Source organism: Bos javanicus, chromosome 3 (assembly GCF_032452875.1).
Source record: "Bos javanicus breed banteng chromosome 3, ARS-OSU_banteng_1.0, whole genome shotgun sequence".
In the NCBI taxonomy this organism is placed as follows: domain Eukaryota; kingdom Metazoa; phylum Chordata; class Mammalia; order Artiodactyla; family Bovidae; genus Bos; species Bos javanicus.
The window spans coordinates 52,026,764-52,049,374 of NC_083870.1; the positions used below are offsets into that span (position 1 = coordinate 52,026,764).

Sequence of the window (22,611 nt, forward strand, 5' to 3'; positions counted from 1 at the left end):
TCGTATTCTTCTGAGCAGTTCTATTACACAGGACTGTTAATATCCCTGCCGGGGACCAGCCCCGGCTGATCCAGGGTATTCGAAGGAGAGACGGCGTAGGCGAGGATCAGGATACAATAGCTTAATTAAACGTTAATTAAGGATATAAAGAGTAATAGAATGAGGATAGCTCAGTAGGAAAATTCAGTGGAGAAAAGAGGCTGAGTAGCTTGGTTTACGCGGGAGACCAATAAAACTTCAAGACAAGAAGTTTGCACCACTTACATAGGCCGCAGGCGTCCTTCCGTTCTCCCGAAGGAGAGGAGACACTGAGGCCTCCCCGGTCGGATCTTAGAAGCCCAGGCATAATTAGTAAGCATGGTGGGTTCCGCGCTCCAGATGGAGACTCAACCAGAGTGAGAGAGAGAGCAACATGGGGAGACCAGTATTTCGAGAAACTGATCCCAATTCTTTATTTTCCAGAGTCTGTTTTTATACACTGAGATGTTATACAAAAGTCATGTGGGGACAGCAGTCCTGACTTTTATTAAAGTCAGGTGCTTCACACAAATGTATACAGAGGTCTTAGGGGTGTTACATCATCTTCTGGCCAGGGGGGCCTGCTGACAATTTACGACCCTCTCCTTGTGACAGCGGTCAATCAGGACACTTATTTTTCCAGGGCTGATTATTCTCAAAACAGACGCCACCCAAATAAAGCTACATTCCTACAGGGTGAGGGTGTAGTGGGTTTTAGTTAAGGAAAGAATTTACTTAGCCTAAGGTCTAACGTGATTAATATCAAAGGTTAATACTTATTCCTTCTATATATTCATTAATGTGTGTAAGGGCAGGGGATATGGAGACTTAGCAACAAACATTGGCTCAACAAATGAAAAACCCTTCACCAACACAATTTCTAATAAGCCCACTATACTTATAGTTTTCTAACTTCTCTAAAGAACCTGTTTTTAGAGGGTTTAAAGCATCTCGTGCCTCTCACGGTTGGGAGGCTGTGAGCAATCACATGTGGCCGGACGAGCCTGTCAGGCAGGCTAGAGAAACTTCAGAGGAGTTTGTAGGTTAAAACACTCTTGTCACACCCAAGAGTTTTTATTGACTGGAGCTCTAGGTTAACTCCTTCTCCGAAAGAGGTGGTGGGGGACAGCCCCCCGTAAAGTCAGAGGTGTAGGTAAGAGCACAAAGTAGTAAAGTAGGCAGGCTCTGGTTATGGGGGTAGATGCTTGAGGATTTCCAGGGGGACTCCTGAGGCTCGATCCCGCCTTTGTGTATGTCGAGCCTCCTTCCTCATGACCTTTGCCATGGGCGGAGTACCTCACTCTGGCCCCCAACATATCCCCATTTTGTGGATGAGGAAATTGAGGCCCAAATTTGTCTAAGGTCGCACAATTAGTACCTAGTTGAGTTCAGAGTCAGGGTTCATACTCAGTCCATCTGGCTCCAGAGACCACACTGTTGTCCACAGGATGCCATCATTTATCCTCAAAGTGCCATTTTCAAGAGGGAGAAAATGTAACCTCTTTGCAGTGCCAATACCCAAGTTCACAGAGTGGATTCTAGAGAAGATAATTATGCTCATGACCCCAGAATGTCTGCTGGTCTTACAGGAAAGTCGTCCTCTATCGAGCTGGTTTTGGTGCTAAGATGCAGGCTGGTGTTCTCCACTATGGGAGGAGGGAGAAGCTTAAGGGGCCAAAATGGGATACTTCCATATATTAAAAATGACTTCAGTACACATATTTCTATTTAAGAAAGACAAATAACTCACATTTATACTGATTCTGGGACGGAGCCCACAGGCTCTAGACATTTTCTTGGATCATCTCCTGCTTTCTGATTTCCCTCTTCTGAGAGATCTTCTCTTTCATTGGGTACTCCTTTCTCTGTTAGGGAAGATATACTGCTTTCTATGTGCTGTCCCTGATCAGAGCTCTCTCCTAATCCAACACTGGTGTTTTCTTCTTGCTATTCCGGCTGCTCCATCCACATGTGTGGTTGGTCAGTGATGCACTATTGTACTATAGGTTTTAGGGGCGCTGCTTAACTGCAGTTTGTTCTTTTCCAGATGTGTGCCTGGCTTTGCCAATTTGTGGCTTTGCTGCCTTAAATCTTCCTCATACATCCAACTCTGAATGTTTTGGGTTTTCTCCCTCCTCCCCAACTGCCTCCCCCAACCCCCAGTGCTGGCTTATTTGAAATATATTTTCTTTTTCATTCTTATTCTCCCATTTGTAGATTATATTGTTCATAATTGAATTGAATCAAAGACGTTGTGAAAGTGATGGAAAAAAACAAACCAAGTCTTTTTGCTATGCCATTTTAAACATCATTAAAATGATATGTAAAAGTCGCTCAGTTGTGTCCAACTCTTTGCGACCCCATGGACTATACAGTCCATGGAATTCTCCAGGCCAGAATACTGGAGTGGGTAGCTGTTTCCTTCCCCAGGAGATCTTCCCAGGTCTCCCACATTGCAGGCAGATTCTTCACCAGCTGAGCCACCAGGGCAAATACATAATAATACACTGAAGAGAATTTGGGGAAGGGGGAACTGTTATAAACTACTTTATTTTAAAATTGTTTTAAACCACCTAAAATATGAGAGAGAATTGGTATATATTTTGCTAAATAGGATAGTAGCCATGCCTAGTCTTTTTTGTCTCATTTTGGACTCCACCGCTGATAAGAAAATGTTTTATTTGGGGAAAGTAAGTAAAACTTAATCATTGACTTGGTCTAAAGAGCTATTTCCATGTTTCCTCTTGTGGCCATTCTTATCACATCGCCTCCCAGAATCTCCTATTTCCTCTAGATCATGATCTCTTCCTTTAATCCAAGATGTTACCAGTTTTGCCACTTGGTCTTTGGTCATCTTTGGGTGATAGTTGGTCACACAGTTGGCACATTTTCTTTTAGTTCATTTGTCTTGGGAAGTTAAAAATATAAGTCTATATGTTGTTTTTGTTGTTTAGTCAATAAGTCATGTCCCACTCTTTGCAACCTCATGAACTGCAGCACGCCAGGCTTCTCTGTCCATCACTATCTCCCTGAGTTTCCTCAAACTTACGTTCATTGAGTCAGTGATGCCAGCCAACCATCTCATCCTCTGTTGCCCCCTTCTCCTCTTACCCTCAATCCTTCTCAGCATCAGGGGCTTTTCCACTGAGTCAGCTCTTCTCATCAGGTGGCCAAAGTATTGGAGCTTCAGCTTCAGCATCAGTCCTGCCAATGAATATTCAGGGTTGATGTCTAATATAACCCCCCAAATGTAAATGTAGATTAGTACTGCTAGTATTAGCTGGCATTTCCTAACTATCAGAGAGCTGTGTGGTATGCATATAATTTTGACTTTACAGATTGTCACAGTTGCTGTATCTAGTCAGTGCCCTCATTCTGTGGGGGCAGAAACCAAGGGTCAGTGCTCATGGCGAGTGAGCAGCAGAGTCCTGCCACTGTTCATTTCCAGTCCATTTCAGAGTAAAAGACTTATTGACAATAGTCTTTTTTTCCTCTCAAACAATTTTTTGGAGTACCTTAGCTATTCTGCCATTGCAGATCATTGATCATTGAGATTAGAGAAAAGGTTTGCATTTCTTCTATCACACGTTTTTGCATTGTGGGTTCTGAGTTCATATTAAAGGGCACTTATGAGTAAATAGAGTATATGTAGTTTGCCATTTTTCCAAGATTAAATATCTCATTTCAGAAATACTGTAAAAGTAATGAATTGTGAATATTTTCAGACTACTAAATACTACTTCCTGGAAAGATGTCTTACTAAGCACCCTCCCTGACCACATCATGGGCAGCTTGAACTGACCCTGTAGCTGTAGTGAAATAGTGAAGAGAAAATGGACTTGGGTTCAGAAGACCTGGGCTCAAGCCTTGGTTTTCCCCAGTATTTGCTAGCTATGATTTTTGAACAAGTTATCTATCCTGTGTGTTCCGTTTGCCCTCCATTTATAAAATGAAGATGAAAATACTTATAAGATTGTTCTCAGGGATTAAGCTTTAAGGCACAGCAAAATGTCATTATCATCTTCATCATCTTCACTGTTGAGTGTCTTGCAGTTAACCACATAGGGATCTTTCAAAATAGTGCTGTGGGCTAAAAGCCCCATGTGATGTCAGGGATTTCCCGTGGGTATCTCAGAATGCAAAGTGTGTTTATAGCTTCATGCCTTTGAAAGGATTCTGGGGCTATTGGCTTATGGTTAAGGACCAACTTTATTTCTAAAGTGTTTAAGTTTATTTTGATTCTTAGTTTAGTCAAGGAATGAGGCAATAGTGGGGAGAGGCAGTTCACACAGTGATCCATGTGTCACCAGATGGAGAATCCAGTCTGGTTTGGAGATTTTAGCTGAGTTCAGGATGGTTGAGATTTGAATTCTGTTTACACTTGGCCACACACTACTTCCTGTTTCTAAAGAAAAGAACCTCAACAAGGTTTGGACATAGCCCATACAAATGTTTTGTAAGAGGGAAGTGTAAATGAGTCGGAAACGTTTCCAGATTAGATTTCCCTTAAAATACCCTTGGGCTTAAAGACTGAGGGGAGAGTCCTTGGCAAGGTCTGGTTTGGACCTCTGAAGAGCTGGGACACTTTGCCAGGCTCGTGATCGCCACCAGATTGCACCATGCCCAACATCCAGCCCCCACAAGCCAGCTCTGGCTACTCACCGTGAAGCAGGACTTTAGATGAATCAGTAACTTCACTGCAGTGTATAGGCTCCTTCTGACTTGCTGCAGTTTAGAAGTCTGGTCTTCCCTGCCTGGTTTAAGTACATCTAGCTCTGTCCTTTATTTTTTGAGTAATTTTTAAGAGAGGTTGCCTCACAAGTGATAATCCTATTATGACATTAGGGTTTTTACCTGTTGGTGTTTTATTTATTTTGGAAAGTCTACTCTAGGTGCATGATATACTTTTATTTTTATTTCCCAGAGGACTCATAGGAAGTCAAAGAGACTTATTTATCTTGTATTAGAATCTTAGAATATTAGAATCCAGGCTGGCACTTAAACTAAATAATTCACTGTCATCATCCATACCAGATTTAAATGGAAAATATCTCTTTCTTCAATGAGTGTGTCACTTTTGTGATTAGAAAGAAGACTATATAGGTGTGTTACACAAATCACGCAATGTCTCTCATCAGAAGGGCCACGTTGGTATGTTGTCCTTGTACCTACAGTGAGCGTGAAATGTTAACTCACTTCTGAATTGAGCTTTCTGTTCTGTTCTAGGTGTCTGTTACCAAGGCTGACCAAGAACTGGGATTTGCCATCCAAACGTGCTTTATCTCTCCGTATTCAAACCCTGATAGGATGTCTGATTATACTATCATTGAGAACATTTGTCCTAAAGATGAATCTGTGAAATTCTACAATCCCAAGAGAGTGCACTTTCCTATCCCACAAGCCGAGATAGATAAGAAACGGTTCAGCTTTGTTTTTAAGCCTGTCTTCAATACCTCCCTGCTCTTTCTCCAGTGTGAGCTCACGCTGTGTACCAAAAAGGAAAAGGACCCCCAGAAGCTACCCAAGGTTAGTGGGCCTTCATCTATTTTCTCCTGTTATTTTGACATCTTTAGGTGAGGCAGTGACCTACCAGAAAGGTTTAATCACAGCTTGCTGCAGGTTGAGGTTTTTGGTTTGGGGACTGCCCAGTCAAAGTCATAAAGTTCATGTTAGCAGGGAACTGTGAGTTTTATGGAGTCTTGGAGAATGAGTCCTGACCATATGCTTTTTTTTTTTCCATGCATGCTATTCAGTAGTATCTTATGAACGATAAATCAAGACTGTTTTCCATTGAAGGAGAGGTCTGGCTTTATCTTTGCTATTCTAATAGTACACAGTGCCAAGAGTACAGAGAGCCGAAGGACAAGTTCAACGTGAGGATTAATTTTTCCAGGTCCCGCTGAGATTTGTATTGCAGTTGTTTTTTGACCTTCTCTGTGTGAGTTATAAGGTTGACTTGTCTCATGAGGACTTCTAAGGGAAACTAACAAATATTTTAATTTTTCTTGGTTTCATATTGTGGTTCGTCATGTTTGCCTCATGTTGCTCCCCACATAGAACTAGTACATGCTGTTGCCACAACAGAAATCAGAACCCTTTGACCTTGCTGGTGTGGCTATGGTAGGGGGCATCCGCAAGGGTAATGACCTCATTGTTTTGGCTTTTTGCATGAAGGGTATCTTCTGTCTGGTTTTGTTTCTGTGATCTGCCGTAATTATGTATAACTTCGTATGTGTGTTTATTTTGGTTAGATATCTCACACAGTGTAAGCTGACTTCTCATCCTTTTACACTTGCATATCAGTCAGCGTCTAAAAGTCCAATAATTGAGCTGTGTCATTAACACTGTCTCATAGGGACAGAATTTTCTCACCTGGTACCTAGGTTGTGAGAGATGGGTGTAAAAGGAGAAGGAAAAATTATTGTTATGAGACGGATTGTCATTTATCTGTATCCTTTGCACTATTATATTCTCCTGGGCATCAATTTCTCCATTAGACCATAGGAAATTTTATAATACATTTGAAAATATAGTGAATCTGATCTCTTAGTCCTCAGGGAGCACGCGTGTGTGTGTGTGTGTGTGTGTGTGTGTGTGTGTATATATATATATATATAAAGTGATTTAGGCTGTGTTCTTTAGGTTGCCTTAGGGAACATTGGTGCCCTAGCCTTGTGGGCCTCCACCTTCCAGTGGCCATCAAGCTTGGGCCATAGTGGACAGTGGTCGAGAGCCATGCAGAACTTCTTGAGTGGCTGTGGGACCCAGAGAATAACTTTAGGAGTTGGGGATCTAGGAGGGGAGGCCTGGCAGTTACCCCTGTCTTTACTAATAGCTGTAGCGCTCACCTTTCAGTGAGCCTGGCCTGTAGCAACCCAGCTTCATAGTGTGTCAGTCTGTGAAAATTAGTCCTAATATTTCCTTCTATAACATTTAAAGGAAAGTTCTAAGTACCTGGGGTTGACATGGGATGTGGCCCTAAGCCTAAGGTTATATCCAAGGCAAGGTAGAGTGGAAAGAGCATGGGGGCCGAGAAGGCAGGCCTGATTCTTCCTAACAGGACATTAGCAAGTTCCTGACCTCTCAGAACCTCCGTGTCCTTGTCTGTACCGTTGGAGTAATAGCATAGCCTTCCTTCCTAGGTAGAAGAGCAGGTGAGACAGTGGAGGTGAGGACAGTGGACCATTTATAGAGCTGTTACCGCTGTTCCTCTGTTTACGGCCTATGGTTAACATTTTCACACTCCTATGACTGCTTTCTATGACAATAGACTGAGCCAAAGATTCTTCTAGGAAGAATTCTCAAAGACTGTTGAGTCCAGCCCTGCCTATTGCTGATGAAATTGAGAGCAGAGTGTTCAGTGACTTGCCCGGGATCTTGCAGTGAAATTTGTTGTAGACTCTTGCTTAACCAAGGAAACTAGAAGGAAAGTAAGAAAGCTCTTCCTAAACTGCAAATCTTCTCAACGAGTTCTCTCCATGAAAAACCCATTGTTTCCCTTTACCGGAGGGCTGTTGTAAAGACTTTTCTTGTTTGTTTGGGGCAGGGGTTGTAAGAGAGGGGAACTGTCGTATAACATGTATCTGACTTTGATGTTGCTCAGAGCAGCAATGACAATAAAGCCACAAGTCTCTGCTCTTTTGTGACTAGAAGATCTGGAAGCTTAACTTTTCTGGATGCCTTGCTATATATAGATTTTTAAAAAATAATTGATATGTTTCCCCTTCCAACAAAAGTGATTGGATGTCACTGACATTAGCATTTCACCTATTGATGGGCATAGACAAGGAGCTAAAGTTATTTTAAAGGAAAAGGTAATGGAAACAGATACACCAGGCTTGGGCATGCTGGTTCTAAGTTTGGAGACTGAAAATAGCTGGAAACAGCTGATCTCATGGCCTCCACCCCTAGGCACAACTCCCTAGGACTTCATTTTGGAACATTAAAAGCAGATGACCCTGGAAAGCTTCATTTTGCATAAGCCTATACTGTAATTAAAAAAATCAAATGCACTCGACAACATGATTATCTTTTTGGACAGCAGATGTAAAATCTGTCACCCTCATAATGCAATACATGAAGTTTCCTACCATCACAAATCACAAACATGAACCGTTTGTGTGTAAGCCAGCTTGATGAAGGGCCAATGTTCGTCATATAGTTATTTTATTTTTCAGACTAAATAACACTAAAACCTCCAGTTGTTTTGTGGGAATCCATCCAGCAATGTTTGCATCTTCAAGTGCAGCTGAGAATACACTGAGGCTGCTCTCATAACTCTCAGATTATTGGTGGTTCTTTGAAAACCATCCTGGTATCCTGTTTTTCTGGGGTAAATAGCTGTGAGCTGTCTGATAAGGGGCCACAGGACAACCATGCTGGCCCTTTTGAGTGACCCCCTGACTCTGTTCTCTCTGCAGTGTGTGCTTCCTGATGAAGCCTGCACCTCGCTGGATGCCTCAATGATCTGGGCCATGATGCAGAATAAGAAGACGTTCACCAGGCCCCTCGCTGTTATCCACCACGAAGTACCATTTAAAGGTGTGTTCTGCGGAGGCTCGGTCAGAGAACAGCGACCTGTGTGCTACTCATAAAGAAGCTGCTGCTGCTGCTGCTTCTGCTGCTAAGTCGCTTCAGTCGTGTCCGACTCTGTGCGACCCCACAGATTGGAATACTGTAAATCAAAGCCCAGTTTTATTTGAAAGATAAATTAACGACCATTTAGTAGCTTTAGAAAAGAATTCTTTGCCCACAGAGTCTTTTGTTTAGTTGGTTCTCCTGCTGCTGTGCATTAATGATACCTTTGCCAATGACTTCCTCTTTAAATATTAGAGCAAAGTCTTGGTTAGTCTGTTATGACGATGCTGTCACTCGCCCTGCATGCAGATATGCTTCCTCGAGCATGTTGGAGAGGGTTAGAGTTCCTTCTGGAATTGCATGCAGTCCACAGCCCATCTTTCTTTGACCTGCTGGTAAAGGCTGTGCTGGCTACAAGCTATTAGAGTGCTTTGTCAGGGATCACAGATGCCTTTGGGAGGGTACCATGTACGTGAACACCATCTGTCTTAGGTGTCACAGCAGAAAGACATTGAAAACCACTGTTCAAATGTGTTTTTATCATTTCAATTTTAGAATTTTATGCACAGCTCTAGGCTTTCCCTGCTAGCTGGCTGTGGGACTCTGGAGCTCTCCTCTCAGGTCCTTGGGTTTCATTTTCTTTATCTGGAGAAAGAGGGGGTTGGACCATATGACTCCCAAAGGCCTTCTCAGCCATACCACTCAGCTGTACTGTTTGAAGAGGCAAAACAATTTTTCATTCATTTCCCAGCCGTCCTCAAGTTGGTGGGAGATATACGTATTAGATGTTTATTGGTTCCTCATCAATGTTTTTGTTGTTGTTTGTTTAACTTTATTCATTAATTTTTAGCCATTTGAAGCAGTTATAATAGCTGCAGTCTTTCTATAAATGGATTGCCCAAGTAGTTCCTTGTTTATTGGGTCCAAGGGAAAAGAAATAAGAATAAATTAATTGTGTTGCAAAGCATATCATAATCGGGCAACAGCTGGCTCTGTTTTGTACTGTGAAAATGGTGTAACAGCAGCAACAGCCACCCCATACTCCATCTGTTACTCTTACCTATTTTGAGAGAGGTAATTCTGCCCGTAATTGAAGGCAGCAGCTTGCTTTTTCTTGTGCCAGACAATAATTAGGCATTAATATTGCAGCAGTATAACTTCCAGTAATTCATTCATTCATTCTTTAAGTCTGGTGGTATTTTTTTAAGTAATTCCTCTTGTAAATTAGGTAATTACCTTTATTTAAACTTGATGTATAATTATCCTGAAAGTTCAATGTTTTCTTTACATAAAAGTTCAAGAGGAAAGTTTTACCAAATATCAAAGCGATTTCATGAGATTTGCTAATTGAGACTAGGTTTTAGTGGAGACGCATGCGGTGAAGAAAGTTCATTGCCTAGGTTTGTTAAACAAATTGAGAAGGATAGGCTGTAGGCTGGCTTCCCAGGGGCTGTATGCAAATGCTCTTTCTAACTTTACACTGAATGGGGTAGGTTTCCTGGCAGTTTTTAGCCTGTTTGAGTGACTCCACTCATCTTTGATGTTTATTTCCCTTTGACTCTAGAAGCACTTCTCCTCAGTGCAGACAATTAGAATCTGTGCTCTCCTTCTACCTCTCAGGGAATTGGAATAATCATTTATAAGAGGAATGTGACTATTTGCCTGATAGTATTGGTTTCTTTGAAAAATAACAGGATCATGAGTGTTCTTCCTGCCAGACAGCCTTATGTGCTACTGTATTAAGATAACAAATACCCCAGTATCCGTGGGCTTCCCCGGTGGTGCTAGTGGTAAAGAACCTGCCTGCCAAGACGGGAGACATAGGTTTGATCCCTAGGTCAGGAAGATCCCCTGGATGAGGGCATGGCAAAAGCACTCCAGTATTCTTGCCTGGAGAATCCAATGGACAGAGGAACCTGGTGGGCTACAGCCCATGGGGTTGCAGAGCGTTGGACACAACTAAAGCAACTTAGCACACACAGTATCTCTGGAAGTGGGCAGATCTCTTGTTGGGAATAACTTTGGGACTAAAAATTTCCCAATGGGACAGTTTACTGTCCTTTGACTACATGGATACTCTTTGGAGACCTGGCCGAAGTTCCAGCTCTCCCTGGCCGTTTGGTCCATCTTATTTCTCAACACTTGGTTTTTCTGGGGCAGCAGATAGAGGTTGTCTACTTCACAGTCAGCCAGAGAGCTGCTTTGTGGCTACCACTGCCAGTAGCAAGGGCTCATTTCAGGTGATGTTTCTTTCTTCTCTGGGCAAGCAGAATAGGCCATCAAAAGTAAGTAAGTAATTCTGAGTCCTTCCTCTGGGCCACTGTTGTGTTTTTTTGGTGGGGGGAGGCACTGTTATTAATGGAACTTTCCTGAGTTTCACAGCACATCTTTGCCACCTTTGATCTCTCAGTCCCTTGGGAACCAACTCTGGGACTAGAATTGTTTTGCTTAAATTTTCAATAATGATGATGCTAGTGGTAATGATGAAGATGGAGATGATGATAATGTTGATCTGACATTTATTGAGCATTTACTTAGTGCAAGGCTTTGTCCTAAATGTTGTTTGTGGGTAAGTCTATTATAGAGTAAGGGTAAGTAACTTGGCCAAGGTCACACCACATAAATAAATGGTGGGTCTGGGATTCAAATCAAGGAACTTTGAGCCTATGCTCTTAAATCTTTATGCCTTATCCTAGGTGGAGGTTGATTCTCAGTTCAGTTCAGTTCAGTTGCTCAGTCGTGTCCAACTCTTTGCAACCCCATGGACTGCAGCACACCAGGTCTCCCTGTCCATCACCAACTCCTGGAGCCTACTCAAACTCATGTCCATTGAGTTGGTGATACCATCCAACCATCTCATCCTCTGTCATCCCCTTCTGCTCCCGCCTTTAATCATTCCCAGCATCAGGATCTTTTCCAATGAGTCTGTTCTTTGCATCAGATGGCCCAATTGATTCACAAGTATTGAAGTTTCAGCTTCAGCATCAGTCCTTCTAATAAATATTCAGGACTGATTTCCTTTATGTTGATTCTAGTTTTTAATAAAATCTACAAGCAACACAGTCATCTGTCCTTTCATACACCTCTTCCTGGCCTCTTCCCCAGTTCATGCCATATCACATTGGTATGCAGGTTAGTACCCAAATGCTCTAATAATTATGAAAAGAAGGTGAAGAGTTTTAGGGAAAAACATCTGTTCCACCAAAGGGTTAAGATATTAGGAAACACATAAACTATTTAAGAGTCTTAAAGTTTAGGACAAGTTTTGTGACTTTGAATTGTAACTCAAAGAAAAGCCCAGGAAACGTGAATAGTTTATGCATATTATGGTTTATGGCAAAACAATTAAAATAGTTGAGGTGGTGCCATCCTACCATATTTTCTGAAGTATCTTGAAATATAGGCATGTTAGTGCTATTTTCTTTGGATGCTGTGACTGCTTTTTACAGCATTTGAGAACACTTGGGCTTACATAATGAAAATGATTACACCACGTCAGCAATGATTTTTTTTTTAAATGGTGAAAGGGAAAAGTAATCATTTCTCTGAAGTTTAGGGCATATATATATATATATAGGGGGAAAATGAGCACAAAAGGACATTCCCAAATTTGCCATGCTTTATGTACAATCTATAATTCTTAGCAAGTTAAGTGTTTAAAATACTGAATTTTCTCCATATTTCCACCACATAACTTTTTAAATATTAAACTATGCTCAGGACAGCACCTGGCATATCATGGGCACTCAGTAAATGTTAATTTCCTTTCCTTCCTCTTAACATCTCAGCCATACTAGGCTTTCTGAGGGGATTAGAGGGGAGTGAAAGGGCAAGTTGTGAATGTCAGTTGGAAATTAATCCAAGAGAGGCGTTGCTTTTTGGAACACATTTTATTTTTCCAGAACAAAAATATACTTTAAAGCACCAGCCAGGTTTTGTCCTCAGGCAGAGGTAAAGATGAGGGGAAGCCAAGGAGAAAGATGGTAGAAATGCTTAGTTAGCAGATCAAGACATTCAGTCTGTTCAGTAAGGGAGAGGTATCATAGGTTCTTTTTTTTTTTTTTTAATTTTATTCAGTGTGCTTCACATTTTGAAAACCTTATAGTTTCAAAAATTTCAAATCTAAACAAAAACAAGAAATAGTAGAATGAACTCCTACAAACCACTCATCTGGTTTCCACAATTACCAATTCATAGCCAATTTTGTTTTATTACTTCCTGTCTCTGGATTGTTTAGAAGGAAACCCAGACATTTCATTTGATTCACAAATATTCCAATATGCACCTCTAAAGTCTGAGATCCATCAAAAGATCTTGAGTAGAGAACCGAGCATCAGATCATTTAGGAAGAGTACTCTGAAAGCTGCATGGAGGTTAAGTTGCTAGGGCTTGTATGCAATAATAAAAAATATATGATTTTTTTGTGAAGGTCGCTCAGTCGTGTTTGACTCTTTGCAATCTCATGGACTATACAGTCCATGGAATTCTCCAGGCCATAATACTGGAGTGTTATTAATAATAGCCTTTCCCTTCTCCAGGGGATCTTCCCAACCCAGGATCGAACCTAGGTCTCCTGCATTGCAGGTGGATTCTTTACCAGCTGAGCCACATATTTATGGTTATTTATTCCAAAAACATTTATTGAGGATCTACTATATGCTTGGCATATAGTATACAAATTTTCCTATGTTTGATGCCTTTACAATCTAATGCATGGAGAAAGGAATGGCTACCCATTCCAGTATTCTTGCCTGGAGAATTTCATGGAAAGAGAAGCCTGGCAGGTGAGGGGTCAAAAAGAGCCAGACCTGACTGAGCGACTAACACTTTCCCTACTTTCATTATAGCTTAAAATAAATATGAAGATATAATCTAATGCACTACTGATGTTTTGGGCTGGATAACTATTTGCTGTGGGGTGTTGACCTGTGAATTGTGGGATGTTAAGCAGCACCCCTGGCCTCTGCCTACTGAATGTCCTTAGCAAACCCTCTCACCACCAGTTGTGACAACCCAAAATGTGTCTGAATGTTTCCAAATGTCCCCTGGAGAGCCTAGTGGGCAAAAATCACTCCCGGGTGAGAACCACTGATCTAGTAGAAGGATACAGAGAAGTGAGAAGGCAATTACAGTGAATGCCATAAATATTGAAAGAAGCCAGAGAAGGGATTAATTTACAGTGTGGTTAAGTTAGTAAAAACTGTATCTTTGGTGGCCTGCACAAGCTTCTTTATCTGCCCTCTGTGCCAAATACTAATAGATGTGGGTACCAGTTAGACACCTCATTTCCCTATGGGCCTGCCCAGTCCTGCCATGTTTAGGAGAACTGAATTGAAAGTGGGAGGACAGAAGTTGTGGTCAGTTACTCATGCATAACCCGAGAAATAACTTTTTTATGAAAACCACGACTAAACAACTGAGGAGGGAAGTTTTGGTTCTAGAGGCAGACCAAAGTTTGCTCAGAGTACATGAAAAGATTTAATTCAGAATGTTGATTATAGTTTGTTCTTCTGTACAGAAATCTTTATTGTTAACATTTCTCTTTACAGCAATGGCTAGGATTCCTTTCTTGCAATCGTACCCTTAAACCAAAAGTAAATATTGTTGGGTCCACTCTTTTCCTTTCAGCATGCCAACTCAATTATAGGGTTCCAGTGGAGATCAAACTATTTTAGTTATAGTCGGGGTTTATTGGGAATTTTGGAACACAAAAGTAAGAAGATAAAATCCTTGAACCTTGGTTCTGCAGCCTGTGCTTGTTACTGTTTATGCGCAGAAAGCGTGGAGGAACTTCACCTCTGGGGAAATGAGCAACAACTGTTTGTGCTTAGCTGAGTGAGAAGGCCCCTATTTGGGGTGGGGTAAGAGGGTTAGGTAATAATGTAAATCCATTAAGAATTTTCAAACAGTGTCATCTATCACACAGGCTTCACTGTAAAACCTACATTCTCACATACAAGGTCTCCTTAAGGGAGAATCATTATTTGAAACCTTTTGGGGATTCTGAGTGACAAAGTTTAACCATGGGTGGTTGATTGGATGGAACTCTTCCCAGAAGTGTGTATATTTCTCGCATGATGAACCCTATAGAGACCTTTAAATGCCTTTGGACTTAGTTCAGCGTATCAAACCACTACTTTTTACAAATAGGAGAATTTTGTGGTTAGATGCCCCTACTTCATAGGACCCTTGGGAATTTAAAATGAGAAAATATAAGTGAAGGCTTTTTTGTTGACTGTAAAACACTATACAATGTACAGATGTTAAGGCATCATTGTTGCTTCATTGCTGCCAATAAGGCTGGTGGGGCCAACCTCCCAGGAGACAGTCTCTTATGTGCCTTGTGTAGGTGGTATGTGTTCTGCACACTGAAATACATTTTCTTAAAAACACACAATTATTTTAGTTTTCTTAGTGATTTTAAGTATAACTTTCTCATATATCCTAAGCCCAGGGGCACTATGCTGCACACCTCCAGGGGGTACCCTTCAACTGTAGTGGCTTTGTTTCATCCCATAGCATTCCTCCCCCTGGAGCTAGACTGTGATAACCCATGCTTCACGATTTAATCCTGAGATTTAACAATCCTGTCTAGCTTCTCTTATTTTTATAAACATCAACTCAAATGCTGCTTGTTTTGGTCAATTTTTCACAATTTTTTTTTTTTTTTTTTTGCTTTACTTTGGATTCCAGAACAAGGTGTGTGTTCCTTTTTTATTGAATAAAAGTGGAGATGAGGAGAGGCACTAAACATGTTACTTTTAAACTCTGGAGAACAGGGGTAGAGTCTGTGTGCCAGGACTTAACACACTTTTTCTATAAAGAGCCAGATGGTGAATATGTCCAGTTTGTGGCTTATGGAGTCCCTGCCTCACTACTTAACTGCTGTTGCAGCCTAAGAGTGACCGTGGACAGTATATAAATGAGTGAGCCTTGTTATGTTCAAATAAAACTTTACAAATAGATTTGTATTGTGTATAATTTTCATGTCATGAAACATTTTGATTTTTGTTCAATGATTTACAAATATAAAATTCATCTTTAGTTCACTTGTACAAAAATAAATGGTGGACTGTGATAGGCTGCCCTGTGGCCAGTGATACTCTCACTGTTGAGAAGAGCACATAGCTGTGCACAAGCAGCTGCTTAATCAGTGCTTCTCTAGCTAAGGACAGAGCCACACTCACCAGTCATTTAGCCTGCTAGGCAGAATGTGGAATCCTGGGTCAGCCCCTACCCTGATGCTTTCCAGCTGTGACCTTGGGCTGGTCACATGATAAAGAATTTCAGGCTGCTTTTTTGTAAGATAGTGATAAGAATTCTGTTTCTGCCTCCCTAATGGGGCTGGTTGTAACCTCAAATGAGATCAGGCTCTATAGCACTCTCTGAACATGAAGGCATTATAGAAATGTCAAAGCGTATTTCAGTCTTATTCCAAAATTCCGCTATTGCCTCGGTTTACAAAACAGTGTGTTCATGCTAAGTCGCTTCAGTCGTGTCCAACTCTTTGCGACTCCATGGACTGCAGCCTGCCAGGCTCATCTGTCCATGGAATTCTCCAGGCAAGAATACTGGAGTGGGTTGCCATTCCCTTCTCCAGAGGATCTTCCTGACCTAGGGATCAAAAACAAGTCTTCTGCATTTGCAGGCGGATTCTTTACCGTCTGAGCCCTCAGGGAAGCCTGATGAATCGAAAAGTACTGCAGCGTTCTAACTGTCCTTCACTAAGCTTTCTGGTAAAGGCTCTTCTGTTCCCGGCCGCACCCTGAGGGTCTGCAGAGGAATAAGATCTAGGCTCTGCCCTGGAGATGGAAAAAATTAAGAGAATTAGATGTGATGTAGCACCTTTATAACAAAAGAGGGAGAGGATGAGTAAAAGTGGGAGAGATTCTCCCTGCTGGGGTGGGTATGGGGCTGTGAGAGAGTCAGAGAACGCCTCCCCTGAAAATGCAAGCAGAGCAGGTCGTGCAGGGAGGGTACTTGAGGGAATGGCTTGCAACTTGTGATGACATGGAACTGCCTGGAGAAGTGGGGGAACTTAACTTCGAGGAGCCCAGCATGGGTGAGGAACAATTAGGAAAGGAGGCTGGAGAGAGGTGGGGAGAGGAAGGCAGATCACTCCATGCCATGCTCGAGAGTTTGGACTTTTTTCCCGTAAATGAAGGGAAACCATTGAATGGTTTAATCAGGGCAATAATATAATCAGCCCTGGACTCTGCAAAAGTCATTCTGGGGGCACATATCGGGGAGGAAACATTTGGGTTGGGTGCAGTAGTGGAGACCAGGAGACCAGTTAGAGAAGCTTTGTAATAATGCAGATGCATGAACAGGAGCTGAACTGTAGGACGGCAATGTTAGGAAGAGGAATAAAGACGCTTTTACAAACTGTATGTTAAAAGACTTTTTGAAAGTGGAATGATATTAAATACACTGGAGAAACATGATACTTAAAGATACTGCATCCTTTTGTAAATAAAGAGAAAAGTATATACACATGTGTGCGTGTGCACACGCATATACACATGCATGAATTATCAGACTCAAATTTCTTAAGTTTAGGTTTTTGCTTTCAGTTTTTCTTCAGGTTAGAGAAAGTATACAATTGATCATTAATGAAGTACAGTGCTTAAAATTTCTGAGTAATCCATGTTACAGTCTTGATACCTAAATAGAATAATTGACAGACTTTTCACAAAATAAGTATTCACAAATAGAAGAATGTCAGCCTCTACTGAGATTTTGATAACCTCTTACTTAGAACTTGGTTTCTCTGTAGAATACATCGTGATTTATGTTTTTGTTTCAGAAACAGGTCCAAGTATTAAGGAACCGATTCCAATTACTCCACGTAAGTCTTTATGCAACTGTTTTGAAATAAAGCCTCCTGGGCTTTTATAAGAATGAGTTGGTTATAGAACATTTGCCAGACCCTGCGTTTTGATAAGGAGACTTCTGCTCTCATTCCCCCTCACCCCTTTTTTCTCATATATTCTTTTCCCTCCCTGCATTCTCCTTTCTTTTTTCCTCTCTACTGTTGCCATTTTAAAATATGAATTTGTTGACCCATTGGTATGTATCACCTTAATGCAATGTAGTAGCTTCTTAATTTTGGAGAAGTTCATCATTTACCTACCTTTAGTGGTTGTAATCTGAAAGACTTAACATAGAGCTATGGGAGTGGTTTGCTTTTTGTATCATCAATGGTATCTTCCTGCTCAGAGAAGCAGTGTTGAAGGAACTAGTTGCTATACCATTAAGGCAATCACTAGACAAGGGGTGTTGAGAACACTTGGAAGACAGAGAGAGAGAGAGACCAACTGCTACAAAATGATACGTTGAAAATTATCTGGGGCGATTTCATTGCTTATACAGAAGAAAACTCTGACCCAGAAGTGTTTCAGTGACTTCCCCACGGTTATAATTGGCACTGAAGCAGAACTAGAGCCTGGGCTTTCTGGCTGTGCACCCAGAACTCATCTAGATAATGTTGCCTGTGGGGAGAAGCTTTACTTTTTTTCCTCCTTAAGACTTTCCAGATTTAGTCTCCATGGCTAATTCCATCACGTATACATAAGAATTAGCCTGGAGAGTTTCTTTATGCTAAATACTTTATAAACCGTTCTATTAAGAGTATTTATTTTAACAATATCATGGAACAGTATTATGAACCCAGAAAGAGACGCAGATGGACACATTCTCCTATACTCCCCTAGTCTGATTCTCTTAAATGACACCTCCATCTTTAGCACTTTAGTGTATTTTCACTCAAAACTTTTAATCACGCCCTACTTTTCACCTTAGGCATGAAAAGACATCTTTTAATATCTGTCCTACAGACTAAATTAAATTAGGTTGATGGCTAATTTAATTTTTCCTAGTTCTTACTCCTCCTAGGGGATCCTCAGCCCCTTTGCAAACTCCTTTTGTTTACCCCCTGCCTTCAGAAGATAAGATAATGCTGTCCCATTTTTTAGAAGTTAAATGAACACTAAGGGGCACATGGCTAGAGGAGTAGGAACCAGAACTTGGGAATTTGGATCTTTCAGAATCTTCTCCACAATGTCATACTTTTCCTGAGCCCTTTTGAGTGCTGGGGCTGCTCCAGGGTCACATTTATCTACACATGTATCTTACACTGAAGTGAGTTGAAAGGCAAAGTGAATGAATTTACATAGAGATCAGCTGGAGTCACTTCTGACTGGAGAGGAGCACAGAAACAGTGTTGAAGTAACAGAGGGATCCTGTACTTAAATTTTTTTTTTAAAGAGAAACTTTAGAAATTTTATTCCACTGAAAACCTGTCTCTCTTAGAAACTGATCTTTACTTTTTATAAGTGATTCAAAGTAATTCTCTTAAACAAAAGGAAATGTTCTATATCTGTGGCCTGGAATTAATTTCAAATGTAAAAATCTTTGCCAAATTGATTCTATTTATATGTTTTGCTAACCATAAAATTGTTAACCCACTCCCCGCTGAGGAGTATTTCTGTTCCCCTCATAGAAAGGTCATGGTTGGAAAAGTGTTAAAAAGTAGGTTGTGTTAAATGACACAATAGGTAATTATTGAGATGGAAGGTTTAAATGTGAGATCAGTGAAAGTTATATTCTACTTTTTCTCCTTCTCACCACTTTCCTTCCTGTTATCTTTCATGTTTTAAATGTTCATGGAAGTATATTTGTAAAGTATTTGGCTTGTGGTTTTTGTGTAGTGTCTCATTGTATTTTGTGTAGGGTCTCAATGTTCAATGAATAAGAAGCCAGATTTTGATAATGGAAGTTTACCTTATTTTCCCAAGCATCTTGAGCTTTGACTTTCAAGCCCCTTTACTGTTCAAATAGTATGTCCTCAGACTGAGGCAATGAACCACAAGCCTAAGTTTTACAGAGTTGACAAATCTGACTTTTTAGTAAATTTGATGCTCAAAGTAAATTGCAAACTGAAGGTGTCCTGGAAATCTGAGAATTTCATTTTTCTTTTGAGAAAATATTTGCAAGTTACAAATATAGTGTATTTTGTTGGAATCCACTTTTTATCCTCAGAGTTTGTTAGTTGGTTCTCAGCCTTTCTGATAATACTTGCGAAACAAATATAAAATTGTAGTGTGTGATGCTGATTCACTCAAAGTCTGCATTGGTTTCTTATCATTATAGAGATTTTCCATGGTCTGGACACCCTAACCGTGATGGGCATCGCGTTTGCAGCCTTTGTGATTGGAGCGCTGCTGACGGGGGCCTTGTGGTACATCTATTCTCACACAGGTGAGTGTGGCTGCTGCCTGTCAGATGGTGCACATCCTGTGTGCCTGGCACACTGCAGACCTTTGGTGTTTCTCTGCATGGATGAGTGGATGAAATAATGAACAAAAGAGAGAGAGAGTTCGTTCCCACCATTTTCACATGTATGTATTTGGCATGAACTGGGTTTTGTAAAACTATAATTTGTTTTAAGCAGTTGTGGAAAAGGAATGTTTAAACTACGTTAATTGTATTTGAGATGTTGCTGAAGTTTAGCTTCTAATAAAACTATTTTGTGGTTAGGACTTAATTAAAGTTAATGTAGACAAACCGGAAACATAAACCATTCACCCAAAGCTGAGGACTTCAGAATAGACATATAAATGGACAGGAAGTAAGTGAGGAAGCCAAGATTTTATTACCACATCTGCTAAGATGCTGAGCACTGTCCACCAGAGGCCCTAATCAATGGCTTAAACCAGAATTTCTCAACCTTTTTTAAACCCATACCATCTCTTCTTTGATAAACACTGAATTCTCTTCTCTTCTCTTGAAAGTTATTTAAAAATTTAAAGTATTTTTTCATGAATTGTAAATAGAAATAGTAAAACAAAGCAGTTTGTTTTCAAGTTATGTTCTTCCACCCCTAAAAATTATCATGTGCCTTTTTTCCTGACCCTTACCCCGGAGTCCCAAGGTAGAAACATTCTGGCCTGAACAGAAAGAAAACTTGTTCTGACCCCAAGACAGAATGCAAGCCAGGCTTGGGGTGTCTGTAGTGCAAGAGGAAGGAACAAATGGATTGCTGATTCATAACATCTTTCTTAGGTTCCTTGTAAATATGGGAAGGAAAGACATGCATTTTGAGACATGTCTAGCAACCTAGTTGGTATTGTCTGTTTTTGTATGCTTATTTACGCTGTGAACCTGGATAAGGTGCTGAATTGATCAGTCAGATAGTGGCAGGCACAGACTTTCTGTTTAGAGTTTCATTTATTTTCCATTGAACCAGTGCATGCCACCATCTTTGGCCTTACCTTGGGCTGTCTAACTGGCCAAGCTGAAGCAATGACTGCTTTCAAGGAAAGAGAAGTATGGAAGGGTGTTTTGAGAAGTCATATCTTAATCCTCATCAGAATCTTCCCTTCAAATACTGCATTCTCTGAGTTATTTTAAATTATGGCAGAAGAAGCAGAATGAACCCTATGGTGCCAAGCATAGGAAAGTAACACAGTCCAAAGCAAATTTTAGGAGTTTAACAGTAGGGCTTTAAGTCCTTAGATTATTGTTCCTAATCAACAATCTTTGAGTGAAGCCAGTTACTCTTAAACAGTGTGGGTTATATGCGATTATTTTTATAAAGAGTAAATACTGCTGTCGTGATCCATGGTTGTAGAATCTGCGGATGCAGAAGAATTTGGGATGCAGAAGGCAGACTATCAGTTATATGCAGATTAAGCCCCACGTTGTCCAAGGGTCGACTGTCTGTTTCATGTGAGCAAAAGGAAATAAATCTGTTAAGTGTTAGACTGAGGATATATGGACATCTGTGAATCCATTTAGGAATGTTATTCTTCATGAATAGCTTACACAAGCAGTGGAAGGACAATGTTTAGCAGAGGAGCATCTTTGAGTGAATAATTCTGTTACAGGAGTACTAACACATCCAAATCTCAGACTCACAGTTCTTTGCAACTTTCCCCATTCTCCTGCATGGCTGTAAGTTCTAGAGTTTTTGGCAGCTTTTGCTATATATATTAGGAATGAACTTGAAAGTACTCCAAGAAGACTCTGTAGCCCTGAAGATTTCTACAAGGTAGTCACCCACAGATGCTTACCACATACCTGCTGATCATGACTGGCCTTGGTAATAGAGCTACACTCCCAAATTCTGAAGTCTGATCTCAGGCCAGGAGGGCCAGGAAGCCAGCTATAAGCAAAAAAGGGCAACCAAATGGTGTCACTGTGGGAACAAACCCCACTGAATTCCCTCTGATAATCCCAGATTCTTGTCCACAGATATACTGACCTGGGAAGGAGCAAAACCTGGCTTTATGACATGCATTGCTGCTGCTCATTGAATTCTGAGATGTGTTGTTAATGTTCCCTTCTCCCCAAAAACAGAGACTTAAGGAGTTTTAAAGTTTTGTTAATATAGAAATAGATTTATAAGTAGATTTAAAAACAAAAATCCAAAGCCCTTCCTGTGATGGTTTCCAGCAAAATAAATTAGGCTCATTTGGAAGCTGAAAGGCTTTATAGACACTTAGACTCTAAACTCTAGTCATTTGGATTCTAAACCTGTTAGCATCACAGCTTGAAATGGCTTTTTATTAAAAGCTGTAGCCTTTGGTTCACTTTAAAGACCACTCCTAAGGAATACCAGCATCACACAAAAAAGAAAGACTTACTGCAGGACCAAGTGGTAGTTTCCTATTGAGAACTCTCTTTGTTTATTACCTGGATCAGCCAGCAGCAAATTTAGATGAAAAGATCATAATGCGGTGGCCAATGGAAAGGTGTGTCTATACAAACACTGACTCAGTCCATTCAATTTCCACAATAATCTAAGCTGTGGAACTCAGGCCTTATATGGTATATTTGGGGGTTCAGGCAACATCTGCCTCTGTGGCTAAAATAGTGCTCAGCTTAGATATTTCCCTTTGTGCTTTCCACTCTGCAGCACAGAGCACAGAACCAAGCCTTAGGTTTGAACTGTGATCTACTTACATACATGGAATGCATGTGAGTCCAAAAAATCTGTATCCCTGCTTTTATCAT

General features: G+C 40.8%; 1 protein-coding gene across 4 annotated transcripts in view; it reads left to right on the forward strand.

Moving 5' to 3' along the window:
* TGFBR3 (transforming growth factor beta receptor 3) overlaps window positions 1–22,611 on the forward strand; it is a 209,506-nt gene that overhangs the window by 176,194 nt on the left and 10,701 nt on the right. For 2 of the 4 annotated variants that reach the window (XM_061411243.1, XM_061411242.1), the window contains 4 exons: window positions 5,245–5,544; window positions 8,439–8,559; window positions 17,408–17,443; window positions 19,747–19,854. In XM_061411243.1, coding sequence (XP_061267227.1) covers window positions 5,245–5,544; window positions 8,439–8,559; window positions 17,408–17,443; window positions 19,747–19,854 — 565 coding nt within the window. Of the gene's footprint in view, window positions 1–5,244; window positions 5,545–8,438; window positions 8,560–17,401; window positions 17,444–19,746; window positions 19,855–22,611 lie in introns of all 4 variants that reach the window. The other 2 variants (XM_061411241.1, XM_061411240.1) reach the window with 1 other exon arrangement.